This window comes from Nannobrachium achirus (genome assembly GCF_963921795.1).
Source record: "Nannobrachium achirus genome assembly, chromosome: 22".
NCBI classification, from domain to species: Eukaryota; Metazoa; Chordata; class Actinopteri; order Myctophiformes; family Myctophidae; genus Nannobrachium; species Nannobrachium achirus.
This window is the reverse complement of record NC_137829.1, coordinates 48,747,089-48,767,283: the sequence shown is the minus strand read 5'-3', so window position 1 is coordinate 48,767,283 and position 20,195 is coordinate 48,747,089. Positions and strand designations below refer to the sequence as shown.

The window sequence follows — 20,195 nt, the reverse complement described above, 5'->3', positions numbered from 1 at the left end:
TTAGGAGTCCGTCGGTACAGTGGTTGTCAAACCTTTTCATTTTCAAGAACCCCCATAGGCCTAACTCTGAGAGTGTACCAATGGAACCAAATGGACCCATACATTTGGTTCCATCAGAGTTACAGACCTGTAATGGTCCATTTGGACCACCTTCAAGGAACGCAGAAGGTCCGTCAACTCACTTTGAGGACCACAGGCACAGACTGCACATTCAGGGCTATAGCTCAGTTTCTGGTAATATGTCCATGGTAAAAATATAATTTTGACAAAAATGTCCACCACAAGCCAACATGGTGATGACCCCTGTTTCCAGGCACGTGCACACATAGACATGAAAGGGGGCTTGAGATCCTGCCCTTTTATCGTTCTGTAAAATGCCCCCTTCCCATGCCTGAAGGCAGCATTCAAGAGAATTGCCTTGTCCAAACTCTCCTGAACTTGAATGCAGCATCTAATGTTGAAAGAATTGCCCTCTGTAGAAATCCATGCTATATTATGTCACATCTCCAGTATTCACTTGATTATTCTTAGTTCAGTGTGGTACTATCAAGTACCAAAAATAGCCACAATGCGTTGTGAGCTTGGAGGTCTGCTATTTTCGATATTTTCACCAAAAGGCCCTTTTTAGAAATTTCAGCCCCTGCCTCTTTCTCCGCAAGTCCCTGCCTGTGTCTGTGCCTCTGCTGCTCATATCCTCTTCTCTTTGGTTGGGATATGTTGTATCCCTGCTTTCTGGTCAGACTGAATTAATCCATTTAGGCCTAAAATTATTGAATGCTTTAACCAGTGAAAAATAGCAGATATACAAGCTCACAGCGCGGCACCGAGTGCCGCGCTGCGAGCTTGTAGATCTGCTATTTTTGAAAAAGTCGTGAAAATGTGTGCAAATCTTTGGATATATGTATATTCAAAGCGAACGTTTGTAACTCAAATTTTGCTTCTGGGTGGTCCCTGGAACTAAATATTTTGAGATGGGGGTCCGTGGCCAAATAAATAGCATTTTGGGGGTCCTTCACATGAAAAGGTTTGAGAACCACTGACATAGTAGTCTCTCAAGAACAGACTAACTGAGCTCCAGTTAAGTGAAAAGGACCTTTTCTTTGACGATGGCTAGCCAGATTGCTGACATAGAAACATAGGTTTTTCCAAAAAACCTTAGAAGGATTCAAAAGACACTTATAGAACCGGGTCAAAATTTACATTTTCACGATTTTTCAAAAATAGATAGATAGATCTACAAGCTTGCACAAGTGCCGCGCTGTGAGCTTGTATATCTGCTATTTTTCAATAGTTAATGCATAAAATAATGATACACAAAATGTGTACCCGTTCTAAATGGGTTAAAAATAATTTCGGGAAATTGTATGATTGATTTTTATCTTACCCCATGGAGACTTGAGTTCAATAATATACTTGGGTTTTTAATCACATTCGACAACAATTTTATTACAATAAATGTACCCCCATTTGGGGTAAATATACCCTTGCAATACAAAAAAATATTATTGAACTCAGGTCTCCATGGCATGAGTAATCAATAGAAAAAAAAGTCATTTTAGGAGTGATCTACTCCTTTAACCCTGGTATGTATATTTTGAGCACTTTAATTGAATTACTTTTTTTTTTTTTTTTTACAAATAGTTAATATTAGTAAATTTTCTTTTTTCAACAATAGCATATCTATGAGCTCAGAAGGCCTTTTGAGAGCTTCTAGTTCTGTCTATTTCCGTAGTAATGTGATCAGGATTCATCGTCTTGATGGATCCCTGCAGCAACAAGGTCGATACAATCTGCACACTGTTGAGTCTGACCTGTTCCCTAACCCAGTGTGAGACCCTGGTCATGCTTGGCTCTAGTGTTGACTTCATCGACTAAAACTATGCAGAGAAATGTTGTCTACTACCTTTTTTCACTGACGAAAACGAAATAAAAACAAAGCTATGATGACAAATATATTGACAATTTCGTCAAAAAATTAAAACTAGACTAAAATGTTAGAGAGGGATATAAGTAAAACGAAATGAAATTTTATTCAGAAGGGTATGGCTAAAACTAAATCAAAATCAGTTGTCAAAATGAACACTGATTGACAGGCAACACTAGCATTGTGAGGTCTCGGCACATGATGGCCTGCCTGTCTTGCTCAGCTGAACCTAAATGGAAGCATTAAACGCCTCTGACTTTGTTCTCATTGAAGGAGATGTAAATCCATGAGGAACGGCCCCCCAAATCGACTGGGCAGTGATTCATGTGGAAATGGCAGGGTCAGGTTTTAAGCGAAGAAAGAAAGGGCAGCTCATGGCTGACTGAGGTTCAGCTAGCGTAAATAAGCGTCGTTTCTCACTGGTAATGGGGAAAAAAAGGTGGGCAGGGTGGGTGGCTGGGGGAAGAGGAGACTGCTTGCTGTCGATTCAGTCATGTCTACGCATTTGTAGTCACTATTCCACAGTCTCTTAATGCTATAGTCTGGAACTACACCTCCTGAAAGCCAAGACAGGAAGCTGTAATCTGTTTCCATTAACGGAAATATATTTTAAAATATCTTTTCATTTTATTTTAGAATTGCCATTTCTGCTCCGTTTTGTCTTTACAGTCACTCAAATTCCTCCTAATATAAATCAAAATCATCTAAGCATACAGCTTATAAAGACGGAAAGCAGGCATTACATCAACTTTATCCTGAGATCATTGTCAGAGCCTCCGTTGTTCCAGACTGCACAGTATGACGGAAGCTTTTTAAAATTGTGTCCAGACAACAGTCTGACCGCGTGATGAGACTAACACATCTGTAGACACTGATAGCATGTCAGTTATCAAATGGTAAACTAGGGCTGCAACCGTGGATAATTTTCTTAGCGATTTATTCTCAATCATAATGTTATTAATCATGAATATTAATAATACTGATGACTTAGTGTGAAGAGATAGACATATCTGGGCCGTAGCTTTGGTGAAATATTGACCTCTGGGATGCCACTGTGCCTCTGTGAGCCTGATGGATGGACGGGGAGATCATGGCTTGTTCAAATCGTTGTTGTCCGGTGGAAACATTGTATGTCCAAAACCGTTCGTTTTGTATTTATCATTTTAGAAAATGACGGTCAACAAGCACACAATGCATCGAACCCTGAGGCTTTGTGTGCTTGTAGATCTGCTATTTTCACTAGTTTTGTGCGACAATCTTGTATGATGAAGGCAGGGCTTTAATTTACGAAGAAACGTACAAATTTGAAACTTGGAGATACGAGCTGCTCAAATAAGACGAATTTTAAATGCACTACGTACTGAATGTGTACATATGTATGCATGTACCGTACATATGTATGTCTGTAATCCACAAGAACCGTTCAACTGTCCGACTTTAAATGTTTAAGTGTTGCAGACGACCCGAGGAAGTGCAGTGGCGATTTTACATAAACACCAGAAAAGGCTCTGGCTGTCAATTAGCCAATTGATTGCCATGGCAACCCCAGTCTTAGCTTGATCCGGCAAATTCCCCACACCTGCCCAATTTCTCCAGCCATTTGATTAGCTAGTTAGCCAGTCCACTTGCTCCCTTCAGACATTCTCTACACATTCTCAGCAGTCACCTGCACAAGGACTTTCCATAGCTGCCAATCCCCTCACATGCCCATACTGATAACACTAAGGTAAGACGCTTATCAGTTATTCGTTATGTGAAAGTCCTATGATGTCTATGACATCTGACATCATACATACAATCCCTTTTATGCCAATACATGGAGATGTCTGTAGAACCAGCCGTGTGTTTTAGTTAGTTTATTTAGATCCTCATCAACATTAAAATAAAAGCCACACAGATATGGGCTGTCTTGGCCATCTGTCTTGGCCATATATGGATTCTGTTAGTGTGTGCATTCCCATAGAAGTCCTGTTAGATATGGGCTTAATATTGATGACATCAGGGAACTCCATATATGGGCATAAAAGGGATGTTGTTAGCGTGGTTCCCCTGACATCACGGTGAAGTCAGAGCATGATGTCAGAGCGGCAAACCCATCAGAGAACTTACAAAAGTGTACACGTCCGTCTGGACGGATGTCTACGAACAAGCTGTGACGGTTCTAACTGCAACCTACTGTTGCAATCAGGGATCACCATATATGGCCATAAAAGGGACAATGTCAGGCAGATATATAGATCTCCATATATGGGCATAAAAGGGACACAGACAGACAGATGGTTAAAACGGGTGCTATGACAACGGGTATAACGGGTATTACATAACAGAGTGGGGAATGCATTCCCTATTTCATTCTTCCCAACGTGCAGGTATATGCTGGTGCTCGAAGGGCACAGGTCTTTTAATAATAGCAAAACACAGAAAGCAAGACGTGTTGTTGCAAGTCTCCATTGTCTGGGGTAAACCCTGGCATCCCGATTTTGGACAGGTGAAAATCTGTAAGAGTGTCCCAAAATAGTTAACCCATTTAGAACGGGTACACATTATAATGTATTATTATTTTATGCTTTAACCATTGAAAAACAGCAGATATACAAGCTCACGGTGAGCTTGTAGATCTGCTATTTTTGAAAAGTTGTGAAAATTAGAATTTTGACCCGAAGTGTCTTTTGAATCCTTCTAAGATTTTTTGAAAAACCCATGTTTCTATGTCAGCAATCTGACTAGCCATCGTCAAAGAAAAAGGTCCTTTTCACTTAACTGGAGCTCAGTTAGTCTGTTCTTGAGAGACTACTACTGTGTCAGTGGTTCTCAAACCTTTTTATGTCAAGGACCCCCAAACTGATATTTATTTGGCCACGGAACCCATCTCAAAATATCTAGTTCCATATCTAGTCCCCCCCCCCAGAAGCAAAATCTGAGTTACAAACGTTCGCTTTAAAAATACATATATTCAAAGATTTGCTCACATTTTCACAACTTTTTCAAAAATAGCCGATCTACAGGCTCGCAGCGCGGCACTCGGTGCCGCGCTGTGAGCTTGTAGATCTGCTATTTTTCAATAGTTAAAGCATTCAATAATTCTAGGCCTAAATGGGTTTTAAAATAGCAAATGTGGCTAATTCCTCAATTTTTTTGTGCTGATACTATACCTGACCTCCTCCTTCTCCTCCATTTGCACCCAGCAGTCCTTCCTATCCCTAAAGGCACCCTGCTGCAGGAGAGAGAGCCAGGGTCTGTTCACACATTTGTGCATTCTGTGCCTCATGAAGCCTATAGGCCTCCATGTGGCTGTACTCTAGCTGTCCGATGCACATAGCTTACAGCTCGCAAAAATGGAAGCGCTCCAAATGACTGAAATCTGCGTTGTGTTGTGAGCTTGTACAGTAGTCCACCTATTTTTGCCTAATGTTTGCTAGGGTTCATGTGGTTAAACTTAATACGTGTCATCCTACAGTAGGTCTGTCTGTGGGCTCTGCAGGAGTCCCGGAGAACAGGACACACCGTGCGTGGACAGTAATATGGACAATACAGATAAATGGAGCACAATCTGTAACCCATTCTGTTAGAAAATAGAAAATATGTGTGTGTGCGTGCGCGTGTGTGCGTGCGTGCGTGCGTGCGTGCGTGCGTGTGTGCGTGTTTGTATGTGCAGCAAAACAGTAAAACAAATTGATCACATGGATGCTATACATCATTTGTGTGCATGCATGCTGCACATTACCTCCTAGAGATGCCACACCGCTATGCATGCATTGTGCAGCCGTTGTCTGGCACGGTCTTGATGGCAGACCACTTGAAACGGAATAATATCACTTAATTCATTCAGTAATTGCTGTTATTTTTGTTCCAGAGGCTATAATTGACTGAACCCCATGCATTTGCAGGAGGCCACAGGGCAGATCTGTCTGCTCCAGTGTTTTATCAAGTAGATGCACATGTATTATCATGTGCAGCGTCATTTAACAGAATTCCGCTCGTTATGGAACTGTTGAATAATGAATGGGATTGCGACCCGTGGAAACCTGCTCTTTGTCCACACCGAGACCAATCTTTCACGGTAGTATGGGCCGTGGAGCGAGAGATCCCTTTTAGTTTGAAACGCATTCATTATTCTCCAAATACAGTAAGCATGCAAGTACTACTGTACGTGAAGTGACTGTCCTTCAGTTCAGTGTGTCTCATCATTCTCGTCAGGTGTTGAGGTTGTCTATCTGTGGGTGATTCTAGCTATTCTTTGCCTGTGTGTGTAATGCAAATCCTCTAGGTTCCGGACGCTTGCCTTTTATGCTGTAGCTTGTATTGATTTGCCAGCAGCACGAGTGACATTTTAAAGCCAGTCACAAATCCACAGAGAGGCTCATTCATTACATGCGCATACATTTGAAAGGCCCCACAACACAACAGTATTATCAAGCGGTGGGCGATTGGGAGATTCTTCAGACAGAAATGGGGAATATATATCGTCGTTGTCGGGTGGAAACCTTGTATGTCCAGAACCGTTCGTTTTGTATTTATCATTTTAAAAATGATTTAAACTAGTGAGAATAGCCGATCTACGAGCGCACAACGCCTCGCACCGCGAGGTGTTGTGTGCTTGTAGATCTGCTGTTTTCACTAGTCTTGTCACTCCTGTGCAACATGATGAAGCTGGGCTCTACTTTGCGTTTAAAAAAAAAACACAAATTTGAAACTTGGAGATACAAGGTTTCTGCCCGACACAGTGACGATATGTAAGGCAAGGCAGTTTTATTTGTAACACAACAATACAACGTTCTTCAGAACATCAAGCCAAGGAAAACACTATTATACAATGACTTTATAAAACAAAAGGCTACAATTACAATAAAAGTAACTCAATCAAAGGGAGCGGCAAACAGAAAGGTCTTCAGTTGTGCTTTAAAAGAAAGACCTGCAGTTTTCTTGGAGTTTGTTCCAGATATCTGGTCTATGCAAAGTAAACTAAATGCTGCTTCCCCACATTTATTTATGGCTTCAAGGGACAGAAAGCAGACTTTTATCCCAGATGACCTGAGAGATCTCTGGATCAGGGGTTTTCAAACTTTTTTGACTCAGGGCACTCCTGAATTTAGTTAGTTTTTAGATTACGCGACATAAATATGCACATCTTTCAACCTGAGATACGGTAGGCTATGTCACAGCGAGAAATATCCGTTTCCATCAGAAATGACTGAAAATAACTTTATACTTGACGTCTAACCACTTGAACCCCAGAATCCCTATTCTGGGGGGAAGGTTCACCAAAAATAGCAGATCTACAAGCTTGTTGTGACGCGTTGTGAGCTTGTACAGCTGCTATTTTTGGCCGTAGATGGAAAAATAACTCATCAAGTAGTACAGTGCAAATCAGGTCTGTTTTACTAAGCATAGTGAAGTGATATTGATGGATTCCAAATATTATCTGATTATTCTGAGGTGCCCCTGTACTGGCATCAACGACACCCTAGGGTGCCGCGGCACCCACTTTGGGAAACCCTGCTCTGGATGGCCCAAGATATCAGCACAAGATCAGAAATGTGTTTTTGGCCCCAAAACCATTCAAAGCTTTATAGACCAACAGTAGTGTTTTGAAATCAATTATTTGAAACACGCACACGCACACGCACGCACACACACACACACACACACACACACACACACACACACACACACACACACACACACACACACACACACACACACACACACACACACACACACACACACACACACACACACACAGAGAGAGCCAGTGAATGTAAACAATTCCACAGGTAATGGCAGGCAATCTCCAAAACGCCTCCTCCCTCCATCTGTTACTGGGGGGGGTTTCAGCTGCTGCAGTGTGAAATTGATTTTCAGCTTTCAGTAAAAAGATAAAGGGGGAGATTAAATACAAGATCCGTAAAATACTTAACAGGAGTCATCCATTCCGTATCAAAGCCTGAGCCATTACGGACGTTGTCCGATCTTTGTCACATGTGCTGTGTCGCTGTCGCGAGTGTCGTCCCTGCTTCATGTCAACATGACATTCTATTCCATACCAACACCACAGATGGGCTGTGATTAGGTTTTGTCACCATGGTGGGTAGATGGTGACATATGGGGTGGGGGTGGGATTGGTTTGTAGGACCCCCACCCCCACCACGCCTCAAGACAGAGAACGAGACACGTCCTCTCTGTATTGCCTTTAAATTGTCTCCAGAACTAATTGATTCTAATTGTCGACTCAACAGCGGCCGGTATAGAAAACAGTTTTTCAGTTTTTTAAATAAACTGCCGGGTGATTTATCCACAAATGTGGACACTATACTTCACTTATCAGCAAAAAACAGGCACATGAATTATATTATATAATTATATAATATATTCGGTATGGTGTACGGTAATTATTTGCGACAATCCCAATATTTTTTGCTGAAATATACAAGTTGTTAGTGACACAGTGCTGTTGTTCTTAGGGAGAGGATTTATATATATATTTTTTACATTCAACAAGTGCAGCTATTTGTGTGTGTTGCAGTGTTAGTGTATTATGGAAGGTGTGTGCGTGTGTGTGTGTGTGCGTGCAGTGTTTGTTTTCATTGACCGTTCACTTGCTTCAAAGAGGCAGAACGGTGCGGAGCTGCAGTGTCTCCTGGGTAATTCTGTCTCCATGACAATGGGAGGCTGAAGGCTGTTGACATGATTGGTGGGGGAGCAGACAGACAGTCAGACAGACAGACAGACAGACAGACAGACACTGGATGGAATCCCTATCAGCTATTAGAAATGCCACGTACGGACATACGCACGCACGCACACACACACACATGCACACACACATGTAATAATTTATTTATGTCCACATGAGAGATAGATACAATACAAGGACACAAATATTTACACAGTGCTGCAGTAAAGAAATGTACAGTCAGCAAATAGGCTTCCCAAACACCCTTCAGGGGGTACAAGTTGACAGCCTCTTCGCCATATTTGGCAGCTACCAATAACAGAAGAGTTTGCACCGAATTTTGCTAGACGTTTAGCAGCTTATTTATTTATTTATAAAAAAAAATTGGCATCCCAAGTTTGTGCCGAATCTGGGGGGAATGAGATCGGTGGAGCTCACCTCTGGTGTGGGGATGGGACGATGTGAAAACTTCATGTCACGATTATTGTGAAGCAAAATAATATCGATTTATGATATTATCGTGATAATCAAAATTTCATAATATAAGTGGTACCAGATATGCAGCTCGGCAAACAAAAGGTGAATTGATCCCAGTGCATGACGGAGGATAATATTGTTTATCGCAATAAACGATAATAGCGATTATCGTCACATCCTTACTCTGGTGTTTCTCACTCTAAAATAGGGCAGGTGGCTGAGAGAGAACCAATCACACCCTGCTGGTGTTGGAACAGCGGAAGTACAGAAGTAGCGGATGTTCAGAAGACCGTAGGCCTACGGTGGCGTAGATGTTCTCCTCCACCAGCTAGTGTGTGTGTGTGTGTGTGTGTGTGTGTGTGTGTGTGTGTGTGTGTGTGTGTGTGTGTGTGTGTGTGTGTGTGTGTGTGTGTGTGTGTGTGTGTGTGTGTGTGTGTGTGTGTGTGTGTGTGTGTGTGTGTGTGTGTGTGGATGTGTTGATGTAATCATGCCTGCATCTTTCCACAGGGTCAGGAACATCAGGCACTCTACTACATGCCTGGGAGGTCCCGTGGGACCCTTCATCAATTATTGAGAGGACCAACATGGCATTTAGACTGGGTGTGCGCGCGTGCATGCATGCGTGTGTGTGTTTGTGTTATATTGCTCAGAGGATTAGTTAGATGTTGTTCCGTTTGTTTAGATTTTTCTTGTACAGCTGAGGTCATGTCGATACTGTATGTAACTGTGGACACTACATTAGCATTGTATGTGTGATCTGTACGTGACCAATGTAACAACATTACTTGTTATATCGTTACTGTCGGGCAGAAACCTCTTATCTGCAACTTTTTGTGGGGTTTCTTTCTCGTAAATTAAGGCCCTACTGCGGTGTCACACAATGGCATCAAAAGCAGCAGATCCACAAGATCGGAATGAGGCGCAAATCAACGCGATTTGAGCTTGCAGATCTGCTGAAATCCTGAGAAGTACCAGTTTTGGACTTTGGATTTCCACCCGAGAGAGACGATATGTGACATACCGTTATGTCGTTTTGGTGTTGATTCAGCTTTCATTGTCACATTGAGGGATGTCAATATTTCTCCTCATGAGGTGTCAGGATAACCTTACTTAACCCATTTAGGCCTAGAATTATTGAATGCTTTAACCAGTGAAAAATAGCAGATATACATGCTCGCAGCGAGCTGTGAGCTTGTATATATGATATTTTTCAATAGTTAAAGCATAAAATAATGATACACAAAATGTGTACCCATTCTAAATGGGTGAACTAACCAAAGACCGCAGCACATGATGTGTGGTTGTAACTCACAGGCAAAAACTATAGGATGGAGGAAAGAGAGGGAAAGACTTTTCACCAGTGCGGGGCTTGACATTCACTTTTTGTGGCACTTTCCTTCAGACAAGTACATTTCCCATTCACTTGTCCACGCATGAAAGTCACTTGTCCGGATACAAATTTGCCATTTCACAGTAATTCATTCTTCTGTTTTTTTATTTGACAAATATATATGACCCTCCTTGGTCCATAGTCTGCATACAGCACAAAGCTGCTGGAAGCGTGACGGAAAAAGAGAGCCACTTGTCCAACGGACACGTACATTTTTAATGAACTTGTCCATGAAGATGTATTAGTTGTCCTGGACAACAGGACAAGCCTTAATGTCATGCCCTGCCAGTGGAAAACCGGTTGATATGGTGGAATTTCTAATTAATTTATCATTCATGATGATGATGACGATGCAAAAAGGCACATCATCATCGTTTTTTTTCCATAACAGTTATTGAAAAACCTGCGTGTGTAAAATGGTAGAATTGGTTTAACCCACTGGCTTTGCAAACATTTTCCATGTCAAGGACCCCCATCTGAAAATGATTTTGTGTGAGCGACCCCCATATCAGATTTGTGGTTGTTGAAAGGTTTCAAAAATATTTGCTTATAGCAACAAGTTCACAACACATCATCTGCTATTTTCAAATGGCCAGTGTATGTAGGGCTTAAAGTGGATGAAATGTTGATGAAATGTTGAACTCATTGTGCTGGGGAACCCCTTCAAGGACCCCTGGGGGACCCCACTTTGAGACCCACTGGTAGAGAGCGTGAGAGAGAGAAAGATGGAAGGGCTTAAATCAACAGCAATCATTTTTCTATCGCATTTTGATTTGCCATGGGACACCTTGAGGCCACCGACAGCCAATCAGAGCAGGCCTTAGCCGGCAGGATGCTGTTTCCGTGGTGACTAATATCATCCGTAAAAAAAAAAGAAAAGAAAAAGAAGAAAGAAAAGCATATCGCTCTCTGCTGACACCCTGTCTGCTTCTCGCTGTCTCTCTTTCAGTCTCTGTTTGTCTGTCTGTCTTTCTCGCTTTAGCCATCTCTTTCTCACTCTGCCACACATGAAAGGAGCCTAGGAACGCCTGCCCTTACTAGGGCTGCGAATCTTTGGGTATCCCACGATTCGATTCAGAATCGATTCTTAGGGTCACGATTCACGATTTTTTTTCCGATTCTTTCAAATCCAAACGATTCAAATTCAGAAACGATTATTTTCCGATTTAAAAACAATTCTCTATTCAAAACGATTCTCTATTCAAAACAATTCTCTATTAAATTCATATATCAGGATCTACTCCAGTCTGCTGGCATGAAAGCAGAGTATATTTACGTAGCTTTTATAATTGTAAAGGTTTTATAAACGTATTGCAATAATGTAAACAAGCAAAGGTAAATCCAAGACAACTGGTCTGATTTATTCATGCTTTTAACTTGTACAAACACAACATAATATCTAATAAATTATCGTAATAAAAAAATCATAAAATAAAAATCATAATATATAATAAATAATATCTAATAAAAAAATGAATCTTACCATGTTAGAAACACGATTCGAATCCAAATCGATTTTTTCTTGCACCCCTAGCCCTTACCCATTTGTAAAACCCGTCTGTAAAAAAAGGTGCCCTCTCCAGACCATGAATGCAGCATTTACTATACTGTTGCTCCCTTTCCATGCCATACCCGAAGACTGCCTTCAACCTCTCCCGAACTTGAATACAGCATTTTATGTTGAAAGAATCATCCTCTCTGTTTAGTAATCCGTGCCGTATATACCGCATCTCCAGTAAAAGCTTGATTGTCCTTCGTCAAGCTCGGTGTCACTTACTGAAAATAGCTGATCTACAAGCTAGCATGTACACTACAGTAGATTGGCTGCTTTCACTATATTTGCCAAAAGTGCTCTTTTAGCAATTTCAGCCTGTGCCACTCTTAAAGGAATATTTCACTTTCAAAAAAACTTTTGGTAATTTTATCATCTAATCAGGCTTTTATGAATACCCTGAACAGTTTTTAATTAGCTTGATTGAATATTTAGATATTTGATGTAAATGTTATCAGGCCCTCCAGGCCCAGGGCCTCTCCCCACACACACCCATTGTAACTTCAAACTTAATTTTAACCATGATAGATTCATTAAAAACACCCATTATTTTTTCTGGTGACTCATACTAACCTCCTAATATGTGAGCAGGCCGTGTTTTCTCGATAACCTTTTTCATTTATTTTTTACAATTATTTTTTTGTATTTCATTTTTTTCATTTTCCCAAATAATTATTAAAAATAAATGAAAAAAGTTATCGGAAAAACACGGCCTGCTCACGTATTAGGAGGGTAGTATGAGTCACCAGAAGAAATAATGGTTGTTTTTAATGAATCTATCCTGGTTAAAATGAAGTTTGAAGTTACAATGGGTGTGTATGTGGAGAGAGGCCCTTCCACTGCTCCCTGTTGAAAGTGGAATATAACTCTTAACATTCTGTGCACGTACGTGCTCTGCCCATCATTCTCCCACCTATACATACGTTTGGAATCCTTGACCCCCACTGCTCTCTCATGCTATGAAAGCTTCTGCTAGAGACAGACGTCCCCATGCTGTCAGAGAGCTGTCCACAACAAAGACATGCAGAGATGCAGCCACCCTCCCCCCTTTCTCTTTATACAAATATAGCAGACAGTTGGATGCAAGGTCTTTGTTTTTGCTGCGCTAAGTACACCGTGTCTCTTCCCTATTGATCGATAATCACTATTAGGGCTGTCACTGATTATACAATTTTACTTTAATTGTCATACAAAGGATTTTTATTAACGATTGAATCGCGTCATTGGTATTGTACACAGAAAACACAAATCACAGTTCTGTTTTGTAAACAAGAATTGCACAGAGCAGATGACAATGATAATTAGTGTACTATTACAAAAGTGGGACATATTTAATCGTTTTTATACTTTAGTGTTTTTTTATGTGTGGAAATAGACAATCTACAAGCTCACAATTTCTGAAAATGTATTCAACATGGAAATGATTATGACGATTATGCCAAATACATGATTATCTCAAATAACTGCAATCTGGTGATCATGTGATAACTGTCACAGACCTATATATCATCTTTTTGTACCAAATCATCATCACAGTAGGAGAACAAAGGAGAGTCGTTTGGGAAGTGAGAGACGTGTATCATAAATGTTGTATGGTTTCTATACATGCAGAAGGGGTGGGCAGCAGGGTAGGTTACCATATCTACGTAATGGACTATTTCTGGATCTAGATCTGGGAATGTTATTCAATGCCTGTGCACATGCACATAGCACATGCACATGCACATGCACATGCACATGTATGTGTGTGTGTTGGAAGTTACTGTACCTGTAGAAGTGCTGCAGTAAGCATTATGATTACCACCACTGCTGCCTGTGTGTGTGTGTGTGTGTGTGTGTGTGTGTGTGTGTGTGTGTGTGTGTGTGTGTGTGTGTGTGTGTGTGTGCGTGCGTGCGTGCGTGCGTGCGTGCGTGCGTGCGTGCGTGCGTGCGTGCGTGCGTGCGTGCGTGCGTGCGTGCGTGCGTGCGTGCGTGCGCGCTCGTGCGTGTGCGTGCGTGTGCGCGTGCGTGCGTGCTTAGATTCTAATGAGATGAACAGAAATTAGTCAGATATCGCTTTGTCGTCCAGTTCTGTGGAGAGAGGTTCTGTGTAATTGTGCAGAAAGGTTGGGAATATTAGTAACAACAACACTTAATACTATTTGAGAAAAGACTTGAAACGTCACGTCCAATGGTGCAAAGGAACCAAAAATAAAACGTTTAGGACTCGGGGGGACGATCCAGTGTGTGGACCTTATTTTTCTTCATGGACTGCGGCAGGGGCGTCACACCAAATTCTGGGCCCTGGGTACAAGGATTCACTGCGGGCCCCCCATGAATGTTAACTATTGAAAAATAGCAGATATACAAGCTCACAGCGCGGCACCGAGTGCCGCGCTGCGAGCTTGTATATCTGCTATTTTTGAAAAATCGTGAAAATGTGTGCAAGAAGCCTAGTGTATGTCAAGGACCCCCAAGATGATATGTATTTGGCCACGGACCCCGATCTCAAAATATTTAGTTCCAGGGACCCCCAGAAGCAAAATACATAATAAGATGTTCACACATTTTCACAACTTTTCAAAAATAGCAGATCTACAAGCTCGCAGCGCGGCACTCGGTGCCGCGCTGTGAGCTTGTATATCTGCTATTTTTCAATAGTTAAAGTTATTATCTCCTCCACCTTGGGCCCCCGTAACTCAGTCCCACTTTCCTACCCCTTGTGACGCCCCTGGACTGCGGTGAGGGAACTCATGCCACAACAGAGTCCCCTGACGGGCAATGGTGGTGGCCGGGCACTGCCACCCCGCGTGCTGCGTGCCCGGGGACTGTGTGGTTCCTCTGGGCTGTTAGCTCATATGTCATGCTTTTGACACGTCAGTTCATCTCTTTAAACATTCTGAAACGCTGTCTCGCCATGCACACCCAGGGGAAGGCATGGTTTAGCTGGGAAGAAAAGAAACGTCAGCACACAGCTGTAGCTCCGGAAAAAAGAAAAAAAGAAAAAAGTTAACTTCATCAGGTGATGAAGGCCAGGTTGTATGGCCGAGACATTGTTATCAAGACCCTTTTTTTATGAACTTATAAATATAAACGAAAGGCTTCATGGGGGTGTAATTGTTAGTACCGGTTAACTGTTCAATGCAGTGACCAGTGTGGACAGGGGCGTCACACCAAATTCTGGGCCCCGGGTGCAAGGATTCACTGTGGGGCCCCTGTGCTTTAACTATTGAAAAATAGCAGATATACAAGCTCACAGCGCGGCACCGAGTGCCGCGCTGCGAGCTTGTAGATCTGCTATTTTTGAAAAATCATGAAAATCTTTGAATATTTCAAATCCTTCTAAGGTTTTTTGAAAAATCTATGTTTCGATGTCAGTGGTGCTCAAACCTTTTCATGTCAAGGAACCCCCAAAATGATATGAATTTGGCCACGGACCCCCATCTCAAAATATTTAGTTCCCCCCCCCCCCCCCCCCCGGAAGCAAAATTTGAGTTACAAATGTTCGCTTAAAAAATACATATTCAAAGATTTGCACACATTTTAAAAAAAATGGCAGATCTACAAGCTCGCAGCGCGGCACTCGGTGCCGCGCTGTGAGCTTGTATATCTGCTATTTTTCAATAGCTAAAGTCCTCCACCTTGGGCCCTGGTAACTCAGTCCCACTTTCCTACCCCTTGTGACGCCCCTGAGTGTGGATGTGCACAGCATAGCCTCTTTGAACCTGGTTTAACTGGGAATCATTATGCATTCTGTCCACTGCTTCTTCCGGCTGGATGTGGTCTGAATCAAATTTGAGGCTTGATGCATTCGAGCAGGGAATTTAGTTTATTTTCGTTCCATTATGTATTTGTTTCACACATGGTAATGCACCGCTACAGAAAAAAGAACGAAAAATCCACTTCATGATCGTGTTTGTGTCGGAATGATTCCTGAGAATGAAATGAAATAGCATAGGCCTGGTCACCCAGAATACAATAAGAGACATTTTCTTGGGGGAAAATGTGTGCAGTCAGCAGTCAACACTCCATTCATATTTAATAATACTTGATCATGTCTCCGACTATAGGATTTAACCCCTCTCTCCAAAAAGTTATATTTGTGTTTGATTGTTTGATTGAAGACTTTATTAGAAGTTTGCATAGGAAAAGGTACAGTTTCATGACTGACGGTACAGTTCACTGGTACAAGGTCTACTAAAAGGAGATCCTAGAAAAGACTAAGCTTATATCCACAGGAAACCATTAAAGTATCTCATATGTCACAAATGTCACAAATGCAAATGCGGTTAATGGTACCATGTGTAAAAGTGTCGATAAATCTAGGGGGAGCCTAGTATCATTTTGTGCAATTGATGAAGAGGAACTTCGTAAAACCATATCGCAAATGACATCATCTTCTTGCTCGCTGGATGCAATACCCACGCCGTTTCTCAAAGAGGTTGTAGACTGTGTTATTGAAGATATCCTAAAAATAGTAAATAGCTCTATACAATCAGGTGTCTTTCCAGACTCACTGAAAACGGCTGTAGTTAAACCCTTACTCAAGAAACCCAACCTTGACCCGTCCGTGCTGGGTAATTATAGACCCATCTCTAATTTACCTTTTCTGGGCAAGGTCCTTGAAAAAATTATCTTTCATCAATTGGATGTGTTTCTGCAGAACAATAAGGTGCACAACAAATTCCAATCCGGCTTCAGGAAAGGACACAGCACAGAAACTGCACTTGTAAAAGTTATTAATGATCTTAGGGTGGCTGCTGACAACAAAGATGTGTCCGTTCTCCTACTGCTGGACCTAACGGCGGCTTTTGACACAATCGACCATACAATTCTAATACAACGTCTCGAACACTGGGTAGGACTGTCTGGGACAGCTCTGTCCTGGTTTTACTCTTACCTAACAGGCAGAAGCTACTTTGTTAATCTAGCTGACTTTGAGTCAAACAAACACAAGATCTGCTCTGGTATTCCACAGGGCTCAATTCTTGGACCTTTATTATTCTCCCTCTATATACTGCCGCTGGGAGAACTTATTTCCGCTCACGGTGTGAATTTCCATTTCTATGCTGATGACACCCAGTTGTACCTTTCGGTGGCTCCGGATGACCCCTGTGCTCTAGACCCATTGCTGACGTGCGTGTCTAGCATAAAATGCTGGATGAGTGAGAACTTTCTCAAGCTAAATGAGGACAAGACAGAAGTTCTCATAATTGGTTCTACTGCCCAAAGAGAATCAATAATAAGTAGACTTGGTAACCTGGCTAAAGAAAGTAACACCTCTGTAAAGAACCTGGGGGTGATCATTGATGCTGAATTAAATTTTAATACACACATTAATCATGTCACGAAGATTGCCTTCTTTCACCTTAGAAATATTGCACGAATTAGAGCTTATCTGTCGCTGAACGATGCAAAAACGCTGATCCACGCTTTCGTTTTCTCTCGGCTGGATTACTGCAACGCACTTCTCTCTGGTCTGCCAAAGAAAACAACTGACAGACTACAACTTGTTCAAAATGCGGCAGCCAGAGTTTTAACTAAAACTAAGATAAGAGAACATATTACTCCAGTCTTAGCGTCGCTACACTGGCTCCCGGTTGTTTTTAGGATTGATTTTAAAATACTTTTACTTGTTTATAAAGCTCTAAATGGTCTGGCACCTTCGTACCTCTATGACTGCCTGCATAGATATGTTCCAACCCGCCCACTCAGGTCCTCTAGTGCAGACCTACTTGAGGCGCCAACAATGAAATATAAAAAATATGGTGAAGCAGCTTTCTGCTTCTACGGACCGACAGCTTGGAATAAACTCCCACTACACCTAAGACAGGCAGCCTCTGTGGATAGCTTTAAAGCACAGCTCAAGACCTATTTCTTTACTCTTGCTTTTAGCTAAATTTTTTAAATCCCTGTGCTGCTAATTGACGTCCGCACTGTTCTGAAATTGTTATTTCTCTGCTTAATTGTAATAATTTTAATTATTTCTTTTTATTCTGTATTTTTTATTTTATTTTACTGTTTCTCTGTTAAGCACTTGTGCTTCATTTTCTGCTCTGTAAAGCGCTTTGAGCTGCATTTCATGTCATGAAAGGTGCTATACAAATAAAGTTTTATTATTTTTTATTATTATATACCATTGAATGACAGACGAATAGAACACAGTACTATGCAGTAGATATATTCAGTAAAAAATAAATAAATGAAAGAACAAAATACAGGAAGTCATTACAAACAGTAAGTATATACAAAGAAGGGGGCAGGGGAGGGTAGGGCTGGGCTGGGCTGGGCTAGGTTTGTTTTGTTTTTACCAGTTGCGAACGGCTGCTGCCTGTAAGTGGTTTTTCAGGGCGATTTTAAAGGATGCTAGTGATCCACACTCCTTTAAGACCTTCGGTAAGGCATTCCACATTTTTGTGGTATAGCAGAAGAACAAGTTTGACCCTTTCTTTGAGTTGACTCTGGGTTGAACGTGATCTGTGGCGCTGCCTCTGGTGTTGTAATTGTGGACATCCTTAACGTTTTTAAAGTATTTTGCCAGGTACATGGGTATCTTAGTGGTGTAGTGTATCTTGTACACCAGGCCCATTGCAAGTTGCTGTACTCTGTCATCTACTCTGAGCCACCCCACTCTTAACTGGTGAGTAGCGGTGAGGTGAGTCTGATAGGGAAGGTTAAGCAGGACCCTAATTAGTTTATTTTGGGCTGTTTCGACTTGAACCAGGAGATGCTAATCATGAATTCTCAATGAAAACACTTTTCAGTAGGTTGGAACCCAAACCAGAGTAGGTTGAGTTAAGTCTGTTTCATACTTCGTCGACCGAGAATAGACAATCTACAAGTTCATGACTGATGTATTTCTGGCTACGGCAACAAAGTCGTCCACTGGTGGGCCTCAAGGATATTGCAATGGGTCTCTAAATAGTTGCCCAAGATTTGAATGATAATATAACATTAGCATTTACAACGCATTATGAGCTTGTAGGTCTGCTATTTTCGGAAGTTTTGGGCATTGTGCATTGTGCATTGGGCATTAGGTCTCGGGTTGAATTGTTATACGTTATACGTTTTACGTCAGCCTTTCCTGCAGACCATGTTTGTATTCATACAACTAGGAGAAAAAAAGCGCCCTTAAGGCGTTTTTCCCTCGTACACGAAAGCATTGCCATTAGAGCTGTTTGTAAGAGCCAAATCATTAAAACCTGCTCATGAATTAGTGTGACCATGGGGTGGCGCTGTACAATATAAAAGGGTCAATTTCACGGGCACCTTTGGGAGGTTTTGACCCGGAAGGGCAGCGGTTTTTGACCGCAAGTTTCCTGCTGTGGTTTAAGTCGCTGTGGCGCGAATAATTGTTTGTTTAAAATATTTGATTCATTACTGGAGCTGCTTGTGGAACCCTAATGATTTCTGCACGGTGGAGTAATACATGTACCACCTTATATTGCATGAAGAAGCTGCCTGCTTCGTTTCTTTTAAACATTGATGCACACAGCGAAGTTGTACAACCAGTACGGTATTCTATCAACCAGACCAATGGCGCGTCAGCCAGGTCCAGCTACGGGTCAACTCCTCGGTAGCTCGGTATGAGACCGTGCTCCCTTATATTAATACTGTTAGTTAGGTTGGGATTGTTTCAGAGCCTGAGCAGAGCAGTGAGCACCTTTAACGTGACCATACATGTGTGTCTGCCGTCTGCAGGGAAAGCCCTACGTGTTCGACCGGGTCCTGCCTCCCAACACTGACCAGGAGCAGGTCTACGATGCCTGTGCCAAGCCCATCGTCAAAGGTAACAACAACTAACTGTATGCTGCCTGCTACAACTATCTGTACAGATCCATCTAAAACAAATTGAATAGTGTGTGTAAAAAAGCATGTAGATGCACAAATCATAACTGACTGTGGAAACTTGGACACTGGACTTGAAGCAATTTAATTCTGACTTCAGAAGGTTGATTATAACTGGTAGGAGATGTCTGCACGTTTCAGCCAGCAGATTGGTAGTAGGACTCGTTGGTGCTCAACAAGGACAAACTATATCAAAAAGACTTATTACCTGGGCACTTCAAAAATGACTACCCAGATGAAAAAGATGGAGCACTCAACTGGTCTGCACGTTCATTTATTGTAGCGACAGTCACCCTGTCGCTACAATAAATGAACGTGCAGACCAGTTGAGTGCTCCATCTTTTTTCATCTG

General features: G+C 41.8%; 1 protein-coding gene across 1 annotated transcript in view; it reads left to right on the top strand.

The window, feature by feature from the left end:
* kif5c (kinesin family member 5C) overlaps window positions 1–20,195 on the top strand; it is a gene marked incomplete at both ends in the record, with an annotated part of 93,212 nt that overhangs the window by 2,339 nt on the left and 70,678 nt on the right. Inside the window, one exon of the mRNA XM_080752937.1 lies at window positions 19,697–19,784. Coding sequence (XP_080609063.1) covers window positions 19,697–19,784 — 88 coding nt within the window. The remainder of the gene's footprint in view (window positions 1–19,696; window positions 19,785–20,195) is intronic.